This window comes from Spea bombifrons, chromosome 2 (assembly GCF_027358695.1).
Source record: "Spea bombifrons isolate aSpeBom1 chromosome 2, aSpeBom1.2.pri, whole genome shotgun sequence".
In the NCBI taxonomy this organism is placed as follows: domain Eukaryota; kingdom Metazoa; phylum Chordata; class Amphibia; order Anura; family Pelobatidae; genus Spea; species Spea bombifrons.
The window spans coordinates 112482774-112505538 of record NC_071088.1 but is presented as its reverse complement, the minus strand read 5'-3'; the positions used below and the strand labels follow the sequence as shown (position 1 = coordinate 112505538).

The following is a 22765-nucleotide window of genomic DNA, read 5'->3' as shown; positions in this document are numbered from 1 at the left end:
ATGTCTGCTTTACAGAAATATATGCTTCTGTGGGGATTTTTGGTTTATTTGTTTAAAATTGGAGTTTCAATCCCATCATACTTAATGTACAAATTCAACGAATAATGTACACCTTATAGTATGTTCCCTATCAGTGCTGGGAAAGTATGGAAATTCTATATAAATAGGATTTGGGGGAGATTCTCTATCACTTTACCTAATTTTGTGTGGTTTCAAAGGGAAAATATATAAAAAATAGTTTTTTTTTACTTTTTACTAAATTTCTCATCCGAATTTTTCAGCTAATCATCTAACTATGTTATCAAAAGAAAGCTCTATCTCTCCTTGAAAAAACAATATATAGTTTACATGGGTACACTATATTCGCAGGAAAGGACAATAATCGCTGAACCGACATAACACAAAAATGGCAAAATTGCTCCGGGATTTGAGGTACCAAAAAACCCTGGGACTGAAGGGGTTAATGTCTGCAAGGGTTACAGTCTCTGCTTATTTTGCAAGCTCGTGGATATGCAAATAATATCTAATTTATAGTACGCTGGAACAGGAGTACAAAGTGCAGTACTCTTCTGAAATAAAACAAAAACACATCTCAAAGGTAAGCTGTTATAGTTTCATTTTGACAAAATAGCTAGAAAAAAACCTACCCTGTACTCATATTACTGCATGGAGTTAATCAAGATGTTTATAAAAATATAATATTATGAATATAAAATTGAAAGCATTATGAGGCAAATGTATCTATTAAACGGATGTATTTATCCCATCATCGGGAAAAGTTCATTTGCTCATATTCCTGGAATACCTTCTGTTACCCCTTTCATACTACTGATGTTGACTTCCACCACCACCTCAAGTATAGCACAAGCCCCCATGGAGTGGCATAGAGCTCATGGGTTTTCTCTTCCCCAAACTGCTGACAAAACCATGTTGTTCGTTCTGGCTGCAGGCCGCTATTTATTTCCTGTGACAAAAATTTGTAGAAGAGTTTTTACTTTTGAGTATTTGCAATAGAAATTATTTACTGGTTTAGTTCGTTTAACAGTTTATGCAAGATATATAGGTCCTCTAATAGATGCATTCTATTGGTTTCCATGACACTCTGTATTTAGAACTTTACACTTGGATGTTTTATATAAATTAATAATAATTCTGTGAATGTCTTCAATGTTCAACATGTGATTTCTAATGTATGCATTTTAGCAGTATAAAGCAAGTGAAAATAATCTTAGATCATAGTTTTGCATGCATATTTGAATTTTCTCAATGCACAGTTTCACTTAATAAGAAAACTGTATAGGCACAACCAATATTCTTTGAGTTTGGCACAGGCACAATCGCTATTACATAGCTTGACAGAGTGGGAGTATTACTGCATTTAAGAGAGCAGAAACATAGGCACTGTTGGCAGGATTTCCACAACCAAATCTTGTATATTTAAACTATGTAAAAAACATATGAAGGCATTTCAACCCCTTAATATGTGTTTGTTATTATTTCCTTATTTTGTGTTTTAAAGATTGAAAAGTAGATTTCAAGAATGATACCCGTAAAGACCAAAAAGCCAAGGAAAACATTTTAGGGGAAGTCACATGGAAACCCGAATATTTTCTTTGATCATTAGATACAGTGGTATATACAATAATTTAGTTTAGCATTAAGAAACACTTGGTTCTGTTTCATTTTGTTACTAAACTTTGTTTATCTGTAGACTTGGATGCTGCCGTTGTAGACACTCATGTGATATTCTGGGTGACTTCCTTTGTTCAAACACAGCGACCTGACTGTTTATAGCAATTATAAAGGAGGCCTGATTTTCCAATAAAACCCTTCCAGATAGACCTCTATTAGTCAGAGTGTCAGGCTGGGTGATATTCTAGTGCTTACCACAAGGCAGTATCATAAGGAGTCAGGGTGTCTTGACCCATGGCCAACTGATTTGAAGGGTTCTAATACATACATACTGTGCTTATGAACATTTTAAATGCCTGTAGACGTTTATTTGGTGTTCTAATTTATAACATGTTGGATTTTGTAATGAAAGGGACCTATTAATTGTTTTACAATGGGCCTATTAAGTGATTATCAGTCAGTGGCCAGTTCTATTTATTTTATCATTGTTGTTATATTAACGTATCATAGTTAGGAAACATAAGTGAATACTTTATTGAGTGCATTTGCTGCCTAATTTACTCTTTGTAATAGATTTTCAGGCATTTTTACCAGTCTATCAGACCATTTTAAAATTACCCTGTTGTACAATAAACCTGGGATTTTCCAGCACTTGTAGTTCTGATGGTGCTCAAGACCCTGACCCGTTCTTATCTAATGAGAGAACCTGTCTACCTGAGATATAAAGATTCATATCTGATAGGCGTACAACCACTAGTAATTAATTTACAGGCACTCAAATATATCCACTCACTTTGTAATTTGGAACTTTAAGAAGCTGAAATTATTTTATTTAATCTCATAATGCCTTAAATTACATAATTGCCCAACTACTGTCTCTTCATTGCAGCCATATGTTCACAGCTGGATAAACAAGGCTGCCTCTCTGCCAAATGGGACTTATAGTCATAAAAATGATTTGTGGCACATTGCATCATTGCTCCATCAATGTTAGTCTGCTGTAAAGTAATGTATATATGCAAGCCCCAGTCCAATAGGAGAAAAACATCTCATGCATTCATGAAGGTGGTCAAGGTTTCAAAGACCATTAAATGGCCAAGGAAAATGTTCTCATTTCCATTAGTGCGTTTATCTGACTGAGGCACATTAGGGTCAAGTTTGAATACTCGAAAGGCGATTTTACCCCTTAGGTCCCAAGGGGTTTTGGTACCTTATGTCTCAAAGCTTTTTTGCCATTTTTACCATATATGGATTTCATTAAGATTCCCCGTGTTTGATGTACCCACATGAATTATAAATCCCTTTATCTTTTTTTTTTTAGAATAGGGCCTTAATTTGAAACCATAGAAACATGCAAAAAATAAAGGATAATAGTATGTCAAAAGTTTTTTTGCTATTCTTCTTTAGGTGCTCTTGTTAAACAATGACCAAATTTATACTCAGCAACATTCCCTTAATACATATATACATATACTTGCGGATTAGTTTTTGTACGAATGCATTTTCATGACGAATAACGAAAGAACAAATGCAACATTGGACGAAAGAGACGAAAAACGAATGTGCACAATACGAAAATCTCCGTTCATTCGTCGCCATGGCCGCCATTTTAACTACACTAAGAGGAGAATCTCGCCATTTTAATTCAACTTCTTCTACACGTTTATTTTTTGTTTCTATGGCAATCAGACACACAAATGGGATTTCTGAAAAGGAAATGTTGGACAAAGAATTTAGTTTCCCAGAAAACGAACACAAATTTTCAAGTGGTGCCCAAGTCTAACATATACGTTCATCATTTTTATGTTTTAGTGGGCCACACCTATCACTTACATAGGGTATAGGGTAGTAATTTTAATAGTTATGGCTTAATGGATTTGGAGGCTTTATTGAATGCTTTGAATGTACGTCCATAAGGGACTCAAAGGGTTAATTATACACACATTGCAAGTGGCTTTTGTAGCACATATATGTGCCTTTACCCCAAATTTGCATGTGCATTTTATCCTTAAAACACCAACAAACGCTTCTTTATTATACATCAATTCACTCTTTAAAATTATAATTTCGAAACAAAATTATCTTTCCTTTGACTTGCTGATGTATTAACCTGAACAATTTGTGTTTTAGTTTTTTCTAAATTGGAAAAATCTTTATTAGTCTTTCTTATTGTGAGCTATGACTGTTTATATATTTTACAGTGATAATCATGTGGCTCCCCCTGCTGGCGTTAATGGCGATGCTGCTCTTTCTGTACAGATGGTACAGACAAAGTGAGATAATGGAGAAACTCTCAGATAAATATGTGCTGATCACTGGATGTGACTCTGGGTTTGGGAACCAGTTGGCAAAGCAGCTAGACAGGCGTGGATTCCAGGTGTTGGCAGCATGTCTGACTGAGAAAGGAGCTGAGGATCTGACAAAGCAGACCTCCGACAGAGTGCAGACAGTAATCCTGGATGTCTCAGATAGCCAGAGTGTGAGCTCAGCTGCAAAGTGGGCCACTCAGATCGTTAGCGATAAGGGTAAGAGGCTAATATTTATACTACGCATAAACAGAAACCTAACTACAAGTAAAGTACAGGGCATAGCTACCACCTGTCTCCAAGTCCCAAACACCTTTAACCCCTTTACCTGGCAGACAAATGGCAGAACACAAATTTTTATGTTTCTATCAATCAACACAGTTCAATGCTTACTGATGCACAGCGAAGCATGTCAGCTCAACTTGGAAGTGTGCGGATTAAGCATTTATTGCTTTTATAATTTCATACATATGCTGTCACTTAACATAATTGAATTTCACCATCATTTTCCTTCACTTTTTGTAGGACTGTGGGGCTTGGTAAACAATGCGGGAATCCTAATCCCTGTGGGCCCTAATGAATGGCTAAGAAAAGAGGACTTCTGCAAAATTTTGGATGTAAATCTTCTTGGAATGATAGATGTTACACTTAATCTACTTCCTCTAATAAGAAAAGCCAAGGGACGTATCGTTAACGTATCTAGCATTGCCGGAAGATTATCACTCTGTGGTGGTGGGTATTGCATCTCGAAATTCGGAGTTGAAGCCTTTTCAGATAGCATCAGGTAAGCATCTACAACTTTTCTCTGTTTTTTACTTTATCAAGAGGGTAGTAGATCAGTACAACAGTGTTCCAGTAGAGGTAGAGTAAGTTAACACAGTGTAGGATACATGGTATAGGCATATGTGCATCCTGAATTTAAGAAAAGGAGAAAATAAGTGTGTCGATTTTAGATAAAAAGCTTGTACTTTTTAATTAATTCTCAGTAAAATGGTATTTTGATTTTGTATGTTTTTTTTGTCAATAGGCGTGAACTCAAACCTTTTGGAGTTAAAGTCTCTATCATTAACCCAGATTTCTTTAAAACACTAATTCTGGATTCAGGACGTCTTTATGATAACATAAAAAACATTTGGAGCCAAGTTCCACAAGAAGTTAAAGACTGCTACGGGCAAGAGTACTTTCATTCTTGTGAGTACAAATATTTCTTAATGGAAAGGTTTGGTCACAGGAAATTATGGAAATAATACAATTTATATGCGTAATAATGTTACAGATACATAGTCTTAGTCAAACTAGCACACTCCCCCTGCCAACCAACTGACTTGTAGTCCTCTTTCCTGGTGGCCTTACATTTCTATTGTTTCTAAACAAGGGAGGGATGGTAAGTTTCAGCCCAGGGAACACGTCTAGCTAGATGGTGACCAAAAACAGTTTTGGAGAAACAACACATTGGGAACAAGAAGTAAGAACATAATCTGCAAAGACTCATTGTGTGCATATTTTCTGTAACTGAAATATGGTATATGGAACCCAGAACTGTTTTGTTCATTTTCACTACTCCTGCTCAACAACGTTTGTTTATTAACTGGTTTCATTTAAATGTGGGAGTCGTGGCCATGCCATAAATGTAAGATTTGAAGTGATTTTTCTATTTTCTTTTACCCAGATTGCAAATTTATTGGGGACATATGCTCTAAAGGAAGCTCTCAGTTTACCATAGTTACTAACTGCATGGAACATGCCTTGACAGCAGTGCACCCATGGACCCGTTATTCTGCCGGCTGGTATGCCAAGTTCTTCTACATGCCACTGTCTTACCTTCCCACATGTGTGGCTGACTACATGCTCAAGTCATCCTGAAGTATACTTCAAAGAAGACAAACTGTATTTTTCTTCTTACAACCTCAGTACAAGAACAAGCTATTCAGAGCTTGTACTTGTACTGAATAAGTGCAACCAATTACATGACATAATGGTACAGATACAGAAAAAAATATTTTCCCCATTTAAGCCAAACAGAATAATAAAGTAATACAAACAATATAACCCTCTTATGAAATGTATCCATTGTATGCGGTTGTATACACATGTACGGAATAGCTACATAGGTGACGGTACAGAACATATCGCATTGGAGGAAAACACAAGAAGGTTTTACATTCCAAAGTGACACTAAAGAAACTAACTACTCACACGTGAGGGCTACAACTACTATGGCCCTCAATGCCATCCGGAGGATGATTGGAGCCGTAGACCCCAAAAGCACAACAGTCCATTTGATAGTACAAAAAATAATTATATTAATAGAAATATAATTTGTCTCGATGTGTGCTTTAATTTTATTTAATTTGTTTATATTTTGAGGAAGGGAGGTTTACATTGGGGGTAGACCTTTGAGGTTACAGCCACTGAACCCTGCATGTTATTAAGTATCAGACATTTTACTTGCATGGTGGCCAACTGATCTCACATTGTAGCGTGGATCCCCTGATCCCCATCTTTATTTTTTGTTTATTTTACTACAGAAGATTCCAGTCAGCGTAACTCTTTTCCCCAGATAGAGCTTCAGTGTTTTTTTTCTAAATAGCACTAACAATTTACGCAATGCTTCTTACAATACACACATTCAAAAGGTTTGAATAGACAGGCTAAGACAAACTGATACATTAGGTAAAGAGGTAGCTGCTTGCAAGTTTACAATCTATAGTGGATGTAAGGATGTAAGGTATAATAAACACTAGATTTTCACTGGGAAAAGTAAGAGGAGGCTGCCCCACTACACTGAAATTATTGTTTTTGTGATCACTATAAGCACCCGCAGAATGCTCCTACTTGCAGTTTACTTAATTGACATTCTACACCCAGTTTGTTACATATACAATCTATCACTTAAAGCATACATTAACGTCAAAAATGGAGGAAACTGTTCGTCCGTAGTTGATATCCATCTGATAAAGATGGACTATTCTGTGCCTACAAAAGTTGGGTTATCAAATGTAATTGATGCATTTAAATATTGGTTCAATATCTCTACCTTCTGGATCAATAGCAGAGTTGGACGAGTCTTTTTTCAAACTAAATTATTATGCAAGATGTTATACAGAGATACTAAACAGCACGTTGTCTTCTTATCCAAAGGGGGCTCTCTGGTGGTCAGCCAACAGAGCTATTAGGTGTTATGTATAAAAGGCAAGTGAATTTCTAATTATTAAGAACCAATTAAAGAAGCAATGTTTTCAGATTGCAATACTTTCTAAGGCATTTGCAACATACAGAGGCATATCTACTGAAACCCAGATCAATTGAAATTCACTTGTGATCTCAGCACTGAAGGAATATACCCCCCCACTAGGCACTATATACCCCCCCTACTAGCCACTATATACCCCCCCTACTAGCCACCAGGCCCGGACTGGGACAAAAAATAGGCCCGGGCATTTCAGACTGAGCAGCCCATTTTTATGAAAAAACATATATGTACATACATATAAATAATACTTGGTCATTCAACATGGGAAGCCTGAAACCACAATTTAGTACAACTAATCCTTTAAATAAATATTATAGAGTAAATAACACAATACCTTATCTTTTCCACTAAATGATTTCAGGGCCTTGAATGTTTTGTCCCCTGAAGTCACTACAAATTCAGGAGGGCATTTTATCTCTGGATAAGTAAAAATGAAATAGTTCCTACTGTAAATTAAGGAAACAGATAACCAAACACACACACCAGGACAGGCTTTTCCACACCGACACCCAGACACACACACACACACACACCAGGACAGGCTCTGCCACACCGACACCCAATCACACACCAGGACAGGCTCTGCCACACCGACATCAAAACACACACACACCAGGACAGGCTCTGCCACACCGACATCCAAACACACACACACCAGGACAGTTAAAAAAGAAGAAATGGTTCAGCACTTAACTCCCAGGAAGCTGGGAGCTAGCAGGAAAAAAGGGCAAAACAAAAACAGAAAGCATAACAAAAATAGCAACGTTTGGCCGAAACATTGCTTTTTTGTTTTGCTTTCTTTGAAAAAAGTAACCTAAGGATTGGAAGCTGATTGGAGTGCTGGGGTTCTTTTCTGTGTTCTTACACACACCAGGGCAGGCTCTGCCACACCAACACCCAAACACACACCCCAGGACAGGCTCTGCCACACTGACACCCGAACACACACACACTAGGACAGGCTCTGCCACACTGACACCCAGACACACACATCAGGACATGCTCTGCCACACTGACACCCAGACACACACACCAGGACAGGCTCTGGACAGGCACACCAACACCCAAACACACCAGGACAGGCTCTGTCACACCGACACCCAAACACACACACCAGGACAGGCTCTGTCACACCAACACCCATACACAAACACACACAAGGACAGGATCTGCTACACTGACACCCACACACACACCAGGACAGGCTCTCCCACACTGACACACACACACCAGGACAGGCTCTGCCACACCGACACCCAAAAACACACACACACACACACCAGGACAGGCTCTGCCACACCAACACCCATACACAAACACACACAAGGACAGGATCTGCTATACTGACACCCACACACACACCAGGACAGGCTCTGCCACACCGACACACACACACCAGGAAAGGCTCTGCCACACCGACATCCAAAAACACACACACACACACCAGGACAGGCTCTGCCACACCAACACCCAAACACACACACAACAGGACAGGCTCTGCCACACTGACACCCAATCACAAACACCAGGACAGGCTTTGCCACACTGACACCCAATCACAAACACCAGGACAGGCTTTGCCACGCTGACACCCGCACCCTCCGCCTGCCTGTGGCATCTTTGCCACCAAAACAGCCTGCCTGTGGCATCTTTGCCACCAAAACAGCCTGCCTGTTGCATCTTTGCCCCCCCTTACACATCCATGTTCACTCGTTCACAAATATTTTTTCACTAATTCAAAGATAATCATTCACTCATTCAGATATTCATTCATACATTGATACTCATTAATTCCCTCATTCAGATACTCATTAATTCCCTCATTCAGATACTCATTTGCATATACTCATTCACAAACATTCATTCACTCACTCCTTCACATACACTCATTAATTAATTATTTCATTCAATCTCACATACTCCATGCAACCTCCCTCACCCCCTTACCTGAACTGTCTGTACGCGCCGCTCGCAGACGCCAGCAGATCTACACAGGGGAAGCAGACGCGCAGCAGGGTCATGTGACGTACGTGGCGTACGTCACATGGTTCTGTTGGAGTCCTGCGTCCCCCTGGCGGTAGAAGAGAGCTGCTCGCGCGCCTGCCAGGTAAGTTGCGGGCCCGCTGCTAGAGTTGCGGGCCCGGTCGCAGTTGCTGCGGGCTTAAGGGGCAGGTGCCCCTTTTGCCCTGCATTAAGGACGGCCGAATAGGCCCAGTCAGTCCGGTCCTGACTGGGCCTATTTTAAGGTAGGGGCCTGGAGCCGCAGCTCCATTAGCCCCTAAATCGATCTGGCCCGGCCGCGGCCCACCGGGCAAATGCCCGGTGTGCCCGATGGCCAGTCCGGGCCTGCTAGCCACTATATACCCCCCCACACTAGCCACTATATACTCCCCCCACTAGCCACTATATACCCCCCCACTAGCCACTATATACCCCCCCCCACTAGCCACTATATACCCCCCACTAGCCACTATATACCCCCCCACTAGCCACTATATACCCCCCCTAGCCACTATATACCCCCCCACTAACCACTATATACCCCCCCACTAGCCACTATATACCCCCCCACTAGCCACTATATACCCCCCGTAGTTCTCTCACCTTGAAGACCAGCGACAGGAGCATGATGCTGCTGTCATCCTGCACCGCTCGCTGGTGCCCGCTGCTTCACTGCTGAGCGCCGTAATATGGCGTCATATTTCGGCGCCCAGCAGTGAAGCAGCGGGCACCAGCGAGCGGCTTTTAAACGCTGTCTTCTTTTTTTGGATGCGGGGGGAGAACGAGGGGCGCCGAGCGGTTGCTAGGCGCCCCTCGTTCTCCCCCCGCATCAAAAAAAAACCGGCGTTTGAAAGCCGCTCACTGGCGCCCCCTTCAAATGGCGCCTATGGCACGAGCCATAGGTGCCATACCCTAGATACGCCTCTGGCAACATATCCATACCTGGGAACTTTCTGACCCAGAGACACTTTAAATATTAACCCTTTGATGGTTCATCATGCAGATTCAGTGTAGCAACTCATCAGATGCGTTAAACAAATTAATTTAATAGCTATCTTCATGGAGATGTGGACTTGGAATCATTTTCTTAAGATTCCTCTAATTGAGCATTCAAGCAGGAATAGCAACAATAACATACTGTTATCAAAAGCACCAACTGGGAGTCATAGATAAGATCACCATATCAACCGGTGTATCAAAAATTAGACCTGTGGAAGAAAAGGAGAAAATCCCAAGACAAAATGTATACATTTTTGCCATTTGACCAAAAAGAAGGCTGTACATTTTCTTACTCGCCATGTATGGCGTTCTTTATAGATTATCGCTAATATAAACACTAAACTGAGCACTGGGGGAGGTGGGACCTTCAATTGAGGCAAAAAAATGTATTTTAAAAAAAAGATGTTCGCTGTCCGCAGAATTACATTACTGTGTTCACACTGCAAAGGTTCATGTTGTTTACGCAGCTATGCTATGCGTTATTTCGGAAATGATATCTAGTGAGACAAACTACTGAAAACAGCTGCTGGTTTTTCAGCGAGACAATTACTAACGTGCACTTCAGAAAACCGGGAACAACTACAGCTCCCGGCAGTCTCTGCGTCCGTGCTTACGGTACAGCGACGTCATTGAGAGTGCGACGGAGTTTTTCCCGCGTAGTTTGTGCTGTTGGTGTCAACGGTAGACGAAAGCATTTTGTTTTTGTACTGTATTATGGATCTGTCAGTGTATGACTCCGCCAGCCTGCCAGACTTACTGCCACTTTATTACCGGAGGCTGTTCCCTTTTTATCAGTATTACCGCTGGCTTAACTACGGAGGAGGTAAATTAATCTGACATTAATTGTCGCGGTTACCCGCTGCACGTTAGTGTATACACACACACACACACACACACACACACACACACACACACACACACACACACACACACACACACACAATTACATTGTGTTGTATTTCTCATCATGTCAAGCAACCAGTTGAAGTATAATTTCTCCAACAGTGTTTTATGTGCTAGTTTATTGTAGAATGACTACATTTTCTAATTGTTATTGGAGCGTGCATGCATGCCAGCCTGACATATTGTCCCCAAGCTTACGTATACACAACCTCCCTCGCCTATACCTACCTATATAATGACGCTGCTTCTTGTAGGCAACTTTTATTGCTGTAATAGGTATTTAACTCAATTCCTCTTGAACTTTTTATTAACTGAAGCAGTGGAAATGCTTGCTATTTGAAGTGCAGACAGGAAAAGGGAATTTGATGTGTAGCAGGTGTGTGGTTATTATTGGGAACCACTCTGTTGAGCCTTCTTCATTGCTCACCATTGCATGGTGGGGTACTAATGGCGTAAGAGCTTGGGCAAAAGGCACTCACATCTCTAGGACTCGTACTTTTAATGAGTGCTTGTGCGGACACCCAGCACTGACTAACGGATGTAAGCAACGACGCAAGCATCGACCATCAGTGTTCTTTCAAAACTAGAAAAAGAAAAAAGTTGCCTATCTCAACTCATGCAAGTGGCCACCAAGCGATACAAGAAATTTTTAAAAAAATACTTCCCGACTAAATGCAGCAGTAACCCAAGATTAAACACTCTCCAAATAAGTCCACAGAGGGGAGCTTGTGCAGTTGGGATAAAAAAAAATTGAGATACGATAGTGTAGATTGTTAAAGCAGAAAAGATGATATATAAATATATAGACCAGTGGATAAATGTTAACAGGCTCTTCTCATAAAGTCAATCAATCCTTTACTTCCACAATATCTAATGTGCTGTAATGATCCAAGGTGCTTCCAAGAAATGTCCTGTGCCAAACGTAAGACTATTAATAAAGTCCACGTACAGATGCCTATGGCTGTAAAGGCATACCTAAATTCATAACTTATAATTTGAATAAACATACCGTATTTGCTCGATTATAAGACTAGGTTTTTTCAGAGCAAATGCTCTGAAAAATACCTCTCATCTTATATTCAAGGTTTGGCTACAAGACTAAGACCCAGATCACCCGCAGATCTGCAGGAGACCTGGATCCTCCCTGGCAGTCGGTGAACCTCCGCTGCTACCTGAAACTTCTGCCAGAGCGCTGGCGTGACATGACCTTCCGGTGCTCCACCATAAAAACCCCAGTAGCGTAGGCTGTCTATGTGCATCGCGCAGACGTGCACTGGCTGCCCCGGTGGAAGTACCAGGGAGCAGCGGAGGTTGCATGCAAACATCCACCGGATGCCCCCAGGGAGGGCATATAGGCGGGTATAAGGCATATCTGGGGGGCAGAGTAGCAAGCCGTGGGGCAGATGTGCATAACTGGGGGGGCAGGTTGGCAAATAAAAGGGAAAAAATGCATTTTTCTCAATCGGTTTTTATTAAATATGAAAAAATAGTTTACATGTATTATTTACTAATAAAACTTTTTTCCTATAGGGTAGTCTTATATTCAGGCTTTTTCTTTTTTTCTTAATGAATACTCAAATTTTGGGGGGTCGTCTTATAATCAGGCAAATACGGTAAATATAACAATAAAAAAAATAATGAATAATTATATTGTGATAGTTGTTCAATAGTCCATTTTATGTAATCCCAACATGTATTTCTGCGTACGTTACACCGCATGAGACGTGTATATATCTATCTATATATATCTATATATATAGATATATATATATATATATATAGATAGATAGATAGATAGATAGATAGATATATATATAGATATATATATATATAGATATATATATAGATATATATATATATCAACCTAGTTTAAATGCAAGACGTGTTGCAATATTTGGGTTACCCTAAGTTTGATATTACAATTTCTAATATTACCCAAATGTTTTAGTATTTTCTGTTCCAGTGTCTTTGTCATCCTACCCACCTATCGAGTTCCACACGAGCATTGAAGTAGATATCTGACCTTACGAGAGAGTTTTGAAGCAAATTGTTTTTTTTTTTCTTAGGTGTAAATGTATACATCTTGCATCTGCCACATGTTAAAAAAAACCAAAAAAAAAAACCCGGTTTAGGTTTCATATCCCAAAAATTGTTTTATTAAAACTAGACTGAAAACTAATATTGTTTCTATGACAACTGCTATGTTTGTATGAGATGTATTTGCCCTTCCCTTCAAATTGGATGTATGTCAAGCCAAAATAAAAAGCAGAGAATTTTAGCTGTGTGTGCTTTATTCAATCTTAGTTATCTGTTTATGGCAATACATGTTAAATTGCTCCTCATACGTTTTTGTTTTATATTTTCAGTTGTGAAAAATTATTTTCAGCACCGGGAGTTTAGTTTCACATTAAAAGATGACATATATGTACGATACCAATCCTTCAGCAACCAGAGTGAACTCGAGAAGGAGATACAGAAAATGAACCCCTATAAAATAGATATTGGAGCTGTATTTTCACATAAGGTGACTGATTTCTATTCAGTAAAAAACTTCCTATTGTCTCCATGTGTATGGAATGTTTTCATACATAAAAACATTTTAATTATATCCAGTGTATTCCCTGTTGGGTATAACATTTAAATTTGATTTTTATAAAAAAAAATCTTAATGTGTTGTTGGTTATTCCGTAATATAAATTTAGAGGGAACATCAACCAATTACTTTTTCCAACCAAAAATATAATTTGACCTCCACAGCCAAGCCAACACAACTCTGTGAAGTCTGGAACGTTCCAAGCACAGGAAAAGGAACTAGTGTTTGATATTGACATGACGGACTATGATGATGTTCGAAGATGTTGCAGGTAATGAGAATTATTTCTTCTGAAAGTCCGTCAATATCTAGAAAAACTGTTTGTTCCTTGCGTCATTTTTCTATTCTCTCACAGTTCTTTAGATTTTGCAAAGATTATTGGATATATATATATGTCCTTGCCTCAATACTGAAGGCAGGCCAAAAAAACATTGTTTAAATTAAACATCTTTTCTTGAAATCACTGAGGATGTTTAAAAAAAAAAAAACTTCAATAATGCAGTTTTTTTTTTTTTTCTCAATGTGAAATTTCATTTTTTTTTCACAGTTCTGCAGATATATGTACTAAATGCTGGACCTTGATGAAAATTGCTATTCGAATCCTTGACAGAGCTTTGCTTGGTATGTATGAACTTTTTGCTGAACCAACTCCTCCACCACTTAAATGTAACTTTGATTGCTGTTGGCACACATAGCATTAAATACATATGTAATGGGTAAATACATGAGATACCTTTATTGAAAACCCCAGATAATTCATCTAAGTTTAAGACCAAGTACAGTGGCAGGAAAAGGCATGTAAACCACTTGTAATTACCTGTATTTCTGCGGATATCAGTCATTCCGTTTGTTCTGAACATCAGCTAAGTTCCAGCAATAGACCCACAGTCTGATTCCACTAATAACAATTGTACATTTTCATGTCTTTATTGAACATACCTTGTAAATATTTTTAGTGCAGGGTGGGAAAAGTATGTGACCTTAAGATTTAATGATTTGACCCTTTTGCAGAAGCAACAACCTCAACCAAACATTTCCTGTAGTTGTGATTTAGACCTGCACAGCAGTCACGGGGGATTTTGGACTATTAAGCAGTATTCTTTGGATATCTGGTGTGAATTGCTCTGTTGAGGTCATAGCACAACATCTCAGTAGGGTTGAGGTGATGACTCTGATTCGGCCACTCCAGAAGGCATATTTTCTTCTGTTGAAACCTTTCTGTACTTTTGAGAGTACTTTCTGTACTTTGGATTCATGCAGCCAGTCACTGAGAAGGCTTTCCCAAATAAATGTTAGATCCCCTTGTACTTTTCAGTGACCCAGAGGTGGCTAGCGGTGAGTATAGCGCATGTGTGCACTGGCAAGCAGACTGCGTTCGACCCAAATGCATCTCCTGTAAGCCAAAGAGCTTGAGGGCAGGGAACGAGAGCCCCAATGCATTGGGTGTTTTCTGATAATGCCTACCATGTGTTTTCAAAGGGCAGAAAGGTAGACATTTAGCCATGATATGCATTGAAGGACATGTGACTGATGTGCACTTAAATTCTATTGTGATTTACTTTTAAGTAAGAAACGTGAATCCTATACTGCAAAGCTTTGGATTTTCAGCTATTAGAGACTGTGCTAACTAAAACCAATGCATCAAAATTAGTGTTTCAGATGTCCTTAACATTTAGGTGTTGTATTTGTAGAGGATTTTGGATTCAAGCATCGGCTGTGGGTCTATTCGGGCAGAAGAGGTGTCCACTGCTGGGTGTGTGATGAGGCGGCAAGGAAGCTCTCTCAGGCTGAAAGGTCTGCTGTGGCAGAGTACTTAAGTGTGGTGAAGGTACAGTATCTATCTAAATAGAGCCTTCTTTTTTCCCTGCTAACAACTGAGAATATTGAAAGACAAATTAGGGAAAGGCAAATACACCTATCTTTTTTATATATATATATATTTCCAAGCTATCAGCCTGCTGTGATATTTTAGATCAAAAGTAAACTAAACTTAACACAGCAAAAGTAATGGAAGTCTGTGTTAGTCTCATTATAAAGACATAGAAAAGTGGAGCGCATGGGAATACACCCCCCCATTATTAAAACATAACATATCTAAAGTTGCGTCAAGTGAGTAAAATTGTATCTCTAGTTCATTGAGGTTCCTAATGCTACTTCACAAGTAAATGAAATATGGTATAATCAAAAATACCTGTCACTTTATTCAGTGTCCAGCTAGTGGTTTGTGTCATTGCCACTTTAAATGCCTTTCTAACAACTCCCGACCCTCTAGACAATTTGATTCCCCCTGCATCTACATATCTATGAAGAATAGTGCTTGTAACTACATTCGTTTTACAGTAAATGTGCTCCCCACCGCCAGCCATGACAGCTTTGATTAAAGGAGGGTCGCTTCACTAAATTGAGGAATCCAGACCATCTTCCCGTGTTACCCACTTTGTGTGCATTGAAACCAAACTGTATGTTTCTAAAATAGTTACATTACATAAGTTATGGTGGGTAAAGGTGATGGAAAACCCTTCCACTAAAATAGGGTTGCAGAACCCCGTTCCTATTAGTGTGGTGTGAGAATGAGGGATAAATGGATCCTATTAATATAGACCGTTGACATTGTTTAATTTACAGGGTAACTTTGGCAGTAATAAACTGATACTATATTGTATGTCTTTATACTTTTTATTGGTCACTTTTTTTTTTTTAAACTGTTTTTTTTTTTTAAACTGTTTATTCAAGTACATCATACACAAGAGGAAAACAGGCGTGTTCCACACTGGTTAGACACGTTTGTTCCATAAGAATGAAAAAGACACAATATCATGTAGCAAGGACAAACCAGCAAGGTGGTACATCAGCTGGATGACATAGTATACTGTGTTACAACGGTGGCAAGAGACAAATGTGTTAATACAGGAGTGGGATCCTATTAGCATTTCAACCGTTTGGAGGAGTAAGGCTGTGCATTTGTACTTCTTGTTGTTGTTGTTGTTGTTTTTTTGTTTGTTTGTTTTTAAATATTGGTCACTTTTAATGTTATTATTTTAACGTTTTTAGGGGGGTGAAGATACAATTAAGAAAGTACAGCTCTCGGATCCAATGCATCCATTTATAAGGTCTGTGGAACTATAATATCTGTAATTTTTGCTTAGTAAGTAGTTGCGTGGCCCTTTCATTTTTAAAATAGTGTATTGTATTTTATGAAAAACATAAATCCGGTTTCAGGCTGTGGTAAGTATATTGTGAGACAAACTTAGTTCCTGTATATTGTTAGGTGATTTGAATGCCAATGTTTAATGACTTCTAAAGAAGGAATTAACTTGTTAGCTATGTTACTCTCAGGACCCTGGAAAGTGGCCCCTGGACACTAGATCTTTTTAAAACATACCTTCTGGTTTTTTTTTTTATTCTATGAATGAAAAGTTAGTTATTAGTTAGCAAACCAGAAACACTCAGGTCCTTTGAGTTTTTTTCTTGCTGACAATACAGTTTTAATACCAACAGCATTATCTGCATGCATGTGTCCTTTAGGTGTGTAATTCTTTCCAGGCAGAGACCCATCCCTTTCCCTTTTTGGGGAAAAGGAACATTTAGAGCTCTTGACACTAATTGATTAAATTGTCCAATGTTTACTGACCTTAAACCGTGTCGTCTGTAGAAAAGCTAGATTTTAATGTCCCTTTGGTAAAACGTGTAATTCTATGTATATATAATGGCTCTGGTGAAGGTGTATTGTTAGTGCATTTGAGTGTGTGAATGTTTGCTAGTGAATATGTTGAGTATATTACCAGCAGAAGGTTGGCGGGGACTTTGCTCTTCTGCCCCGAAGGCTAGGAACCAGCGCCTGCATATAGACTATCATAAGAGACACACATTCCACTGTAATTGGATACTTTGATTATTTTTTCTGTAATTTGTTAATTGTTTTTTAATGTGTAAATTCATTGGGCTGCGAAGGAAGAAAAGCCTTTGTATTAAAATGAGTGCTTTATTGTTTAATTTTCTTTCAGGAAGTCACTCAAAGTAGTGGAAAGTTATTTTGAGCAATATGCCTTGGTGGATCAGGATATCTTGGAGAACAAACAGTGCTGGGAGAAAGTGGCGGCCCTGGTTCCGGAAGATATCCTTCCAAAGAAACTTTTCAATAAAGTTAGATGTATATATACTGCGTTGGCTCGATTATAGGCCGTGCCCTTAAAGTTTGGTGCTGTTTTAAAGAAAAAATATTTTTAAAGAAAAAATACACAGTGGAATGGTAAAACCTATTTTATCTAATGAACAGGAATACATGTGTGTAAATTTTTGGTATCTATTATGCAGTTAGTCAGCATAGGTTATATAAAAACAGCCATTTTAAGGTCCTCCCCGCTTAATTCATAATGCACCTTATAGATATGCCACTCTGCCCCCCCCCAGATATGCCACTCTGCTTCCCTGATATGCTTGATGCCCCCCCGATATGCCACTTTGCCCCACCCCCTCGACTTACCACGCCATCCCCAGACTCCCTGGTGTCTTGCAGGGGCAGCCGGTGGAGGTCTGTGCGATGCGTGTAGACAACCCCTGCTGCTCGCTACTTCCGCTTGGGTTTCTATGTCGGTGCTTCATCGCAGAAGCCCTGGCGGTAGTGCCGGCAGCAGCGGGGGGTTTCTGCATCGCTGGAGAGGAGGATTCAGGTCCCCTGCCAAAAAAAAAAGAAACGCGCGCCCTTAACTGCATATCCAAGGTGTCGGGAGATACGAATTGCGCATCCCTGCGCTAAAACCCGATTATAGGCCGCACCCCCACTTTAAAGACTTAAATGGGGGGGTGCAGCATATAATCGGGTAAACATAAACACAGTATATGAAGTTAGCCTTCTGTTCATTTCCTCAAAAGCGAGCAACATCGTTAAAGGAACAGCCATTTGTTATCCCCCTAAGCAGAGGGAAAAAAGGCATATGGGGTGGGCAGTAAAGCAATACTGGGTACCTGGAGGCTGGTAGCAACTGCTGGAAATGTGAGTGAGTAGTTTTTGAGTTACGCATCATCGTTTTTTTTAATTTATTTTTTTACTACGGGACAGGAATAATTAAGACAATGTTTCATTTACTGATACCTTTGAAGTGGGAATAGGCTTCTGTATAAATTAGCAGTCTGTACTAAATTGCCATCTTGGCAATTGCTTCTGTAATACATCTTTGAAAATATGCAAAACCATGGTGCTTAGCAAGAAGTGCACGTTGCATATCAATTAAGCAATTTTGTTTAAATTTAGACAGTGAGAGTACATAAACAACATTCAAACACTGAATACTTGTTAGATGGGTTAGCCAACACGGCATTTTTGGTTGTTAGTTTGTGCCTTGACTTTCTCTAATTACCTGTCCGCGAGAACTTGAAGCGAGAATTCCAGAAAGCTCGCTCTTCAGTCGAGCGCTGGCAAAAGCTGGATAGATGTTTAAATGACCCAGTGAGTACAATTTCTGTGATTTATGTGGATACGTAAATGTTTTCTTTAATGCTATACTAAATAGCTTCTGATTTAGGATGTTGATGATTCCAGTTATTGACTTGGTTGTTAGGTCTGGAGGCACTGGCTGTGTCGCAAGGCCTCCTTCCTGGTCCATCAAAGGTTGTGTCCATTAAACTTTCACTTTAGCAATACTGATGGAGAAGACCAGTTCTTAGCTTGAAGTCAATAGGAAATAAAGTAACTTCAAAATGTCAAAAATCTGTCAGCCCGACAGGATGCCAAAGCATGTCATACATAACTTGAAAGGGAAGCTCTTAGCTTAAGGGGAATTCTTGTTTTGTCAGTTTTCCACATAAAGTTCAAAATGTTGTGTAGTCGCCATGGGAACCAATAAACTTGCTCCACATTTAGCATGTTTTTTAGAATTGCCAAAAATTAAAAAAGGGAAAAAAATAAAATATAAGTAAAATAAAAACGGAAGGCCAGTGTTTCAGAGACCCCCAAACCCCTTAGGCTGTGCGGGGTATGACTGTAATCTGGAAATGTTGCTGAACATAAATTGTGATGGAGTTCTTTCAATTTTAGTATAGGGTTTTATTTCAGTTATCACTAATAATTATGTTATGTATTTCTAAGTTTTTAAGAGAAGGCCTTGCTTCTCCTGAACATGATGTATAATTTGTGCGGGTTCCTCAAATATAGAAAAGGGGAATCATGGTTTTAAGAAACCAATGGTGGAAAAAAAAAAGAGAAAATATTTTGATCCTCTTGGTTATGAAAACCCCTGGGCCTGAATGGGTTAATCTACGTGCTTTTTCTTTCCTGTAGGATCTTAAGAAAGGCACCTATGTAGCGAAGGAAATCATGCTGCAGTACTGCTACCCTCGCTTGGATGTGAATGTCAGCAAAGGACTCAACCACTTGTTAAAAAGCCCTTTTAGCGTGCACCCAAAAACAGGTGGGTATTGTGAGAATGGAAAATGAAAAGTACTGCAAGGTGAATTTTGTCCGTGTTTCAATTTTTAGTGAATGTTTGATTTAAAAAATATATATTATCATTAACGGATGTGCAGTCTTTAATTGTCATGCAGATTTTCACACTGCCAATTTCATTTAGCCTGTCCAGAACTAAGTTGCACAGTTTGTCATCTGCTTGGGATTTACTTTTACATTTGTAATAATATTACCAGTGCTTAATTTTCTTTCTTTCTTGTGAATGTTTTTCCAGGTAGAATTTCTGTTCCTATAGACATAAAAAAGTTGGAAAAATTTGATCCTTTCGCTGTGCCAACAATAAGGTACCAAAAAGTCCTCCTCGTATGAACCTAAAAAAGCAGTTATATTTACACGGTTGTTTATACTTTGACATCATAGTACGCTTCATCTAGGTAAAACTAAAGCAGTGAAATCAAGAACGCATTTGATAATAGGCACGAAATAAAACTGCAGAGTGAATGTAAATATTATTAATTGTTTAGTTTGTTAGCTTTACAACGCAACTTTTTGGGATGCTGTAACGGGGTCTATACTTGACTGGCGTAGGATAATCTGTAACTGTTGGGTATTCAGCCCACATTGTGGGTATTTGTGTATTAAGTTACTATCATCAATTTCTTAACTTGGAAATCATTGCTTCGCACCTTATGGACTCAGTATTCATTCACATATTTAATTGTGGTTTGCCATATTAGCTTCATCTGCAGTGAGTTGGACACAGTTGTTAAGAAGGAGGAGGGTGAAGACAGTCCTAGTGAGGGAGAGCCTGAAATAAAACGGCGGACTCGAGGTAATTGTTTTGATGCTTGTTCTGTGGGAGTAACTGCAAGGTCCGGATATGTGATTTGTGAATTCACTAATGGGGCCAGATTATTGTGATTTTAAGATGTTCTTGAAAAGTGAAAATGGATTTTCACATAAATTTGTTTTTCAGACTATAAGCGTACCAGCTTGGCGCCATATATAAAGATTTTCGAGCAGTTTCTAGATGAACTGGACCAGTCACGGAAAGGCGAATTATTGAACCAAAGTGGTGAGTGAGGAATTTAGGTTATTAAAGTGTTTGACATGCGCCTCCCACGATTTCATGGGATATATTACGTTTGATTTAATGTGTTGTGTAACAACGATCTCTGAAATGTTAGAGAATGTGGGTTATGATTAAAATATACAACTTCAATGCATATGCAGTGATTTCGTAACCACATAAACTGTTTTATCAGAAGCCAATATAAATCAGCTTTCTGTGATTATTCAGTCGCTTGCTCAAAAAAGAGCTAGACTACTTCAAGTAGAGTTAAGTCGCAGCTTCTTTTGAAATTGACTCTGGCTTTCGGTAATTGCATGGCGCTTGTTACACATTATATGGATATATAATTATAATTTCTTTATTTTCCCAATAGATCTGAAGAAGGAGTTTTGAAGCATCTCCGTGAACCATACAATGCTACTCGTTCAAAGTAAAAGTGGTTCACGAAAGCTGTTGTATCCTTATAAAAGAACTTTGATGCTGTGACTGGAGACTATAAAACAGTCTGTAATGTTACAGATTTTTTTTCTTTCAAAAGTGCTCCTGGAGAGAAAAACAAGATATCTTCAGGAAACCCCCTTGTCTTGGATTGCTTCGCTTAGCCATGTTTGGACAAGCAAGGTTGTTTTGTTTTGTATGTTTTAAGATACTTGTCATATATGGATTCCATCAGTCTATTTGTACTAAATTAACTGTTTAGAGCCTTTTTATATATTAAATGAAATGTAAAATATAAGGTCTGATTTTCTGAGTCATACTTTGACTAAAAATGGGGATGAGGATTACAAAGTTACAAATGTGCTTCCATTTCAAAATTGAACACCTTCTCAAAGTCAAGGAGGCTTGTACTTGAGTTGTTTGAATGTATTCAAACTAAATGTTGGAATATACATCTAAAACGGTATCAAAAGAAAGCTCTATCCGTCCTTGAAAAAAACAATATATAATGTTTGTGGGGGCACAAAATCAAAAAGTAGAATCAGGTAAAGGAAAAAATGTGAAAATACTGAAAGACTGGTTTTGGGGCAAAAAACACCCTTGGTAAAGAAGGGGTTAAAGGAATCTCGCCTATAATATGCATAAAAGTGCATACGATAGCTGTCAAATCAGCTCTGTTATGTTTTTTATCAAATAAAATCCACTTTATGTGTATTCCATGATCTGTTTTAAATTCTTAATCTGCTTGGTTATTTATCACTTTTAAATTGATTAGGCAGCTTCTGTAAGGCTGGGTGAGATTTGCAAGCTCTCTAAATCCAAAATTAGCAGGGGTCACCGCATCAGAGAGTTTAGAGAAAAGGCAGCAGAACATTGCATTTAACTCTTTACTAAGACATACTGTGGCAGACGTGGCATAAATATTGAAGACGATAGTGTTCAGGAACTATAAGTCTCAGAATGCGAAAGATAAAATTAAACCTATGGAGGTCAAACATATTGTTAGATGCACCAGAGCGCGCATGGAGGAGAACTTAAGCCACCGACCAGTAGGTCATAACATCACTAGTTAGGAAATGAATAGAAACCATGTTAATTGATAGGATTAGGATTGTTATCTGAATATAAATGGTTGGCAAGATAAGAAATGTGTTTACTTCATTGA

The 22765-nt window shown here is 38.9% G+C and overlaps 2 protein-coding genes across 2 annotated transcripts; both read left to right on the top strand.

Annotated features, from left to right (window-relative positions):
- The first annotated feature begins 490 nt into the window (after positions 1 to 490).
- Positions 491 to 5973, top strand: LOC128473473 (retinol dehydrogenase 7-like). The gene is made up of 5 exons (XM_053455702.1): positions 491 to 598; positions 3834 to 4157; positions 4464 to 4722; positions 4966 to 5129; positions 5608 to 5973. Exons 2-5 carry the CDS (start codon positions 3842 to 3844, stop codon positions 5799 to 5801), a joined length of 933 nt encoding a protein of 310 aa, XP_053311677.1. The 5' UTR covers positions 491 to 598; positions 3834 to 3841; the 3' UTR covers positions 5802 to 5973.
- A 4846-nt stretch (positions 5974 to 10819) lies between these two features.
- On the top strand, positions 10820 to 22312 carry PRIM1 (DNA primase subunit 1). The gene is made up of 13 exons (XM_053455703.1): positions 10820 to 11014; positions 13461 to 13618; positions 13852 to 13958; positions 14235 to 14308; positions 15379 to 15515; positions 16739 to 16797; positions 17692 to 17801; positions 19045 to 19133; positions 19965 to 20094; positions 20365 to 20434; positions 20828 to 20922; positions 21067 to 21165; positions 21536 to 22312. Exons 1-13 carry the CDS (start codon positions 10906 to 10908, stop codon positions 21553 to 21555), a joined length of 1257 nt encoding a protein of 418 aa, XP_053311678.1. The 5' UTR covers positions 10820 to 10905; the 3' UTR covers positions 21556 to 22312.
- Positions 22313 to 22765: the final 453 nt, after the last annotated feature.

Excerpts from the sequence above, each read along its gene's own strand:
- LOC128473473 (XM_053455702.1), top strand. The coding sequence starts at position 3,842 with ATGTGGCTCCCCCTGCTGGCGTTAATGGCGATGCTGCTCTTTCTGTAC. Across the intron at positions 4,723-4,965 it reads GCCTTTTCAGATAGCATCAG|GCGTGAACTCAAACCTTTTG; the intron begins GTAAGCATCTAC and ends TTTTGTCAATAG. Across the intron at positions 5,130-5,607 it reads GCAAGAGTACTTTCATTCTT|ATTGCAAATTTATTGGGGAC; the intron begins GTGAGTACAAAT and ends TCTTTTACCCAG.
- PRIM1 (XM_053455703.1), top strand. The coding sequence starts at position 10,906 with ATGGATCTGTCAGTGTATGACTCCGCCAGCCTGCCAGACTTACTGCCA. Across the intron at positions 13,619-13,851 it reads GAGCTGTATTTTCACATAAG|CCAAGCCAACACAACTCTGT; the intron begins GTGACTGATTTC and ends TGACCTCCACAG. Across the intron at positions 17,802-19,044 it reads GGCGGCCCTGGTTCCGGAAG|CTGTCCGCGAGAACTTGAAG; the intron begins ATATCCTTCCAA and ends TTCTCTAATTAC.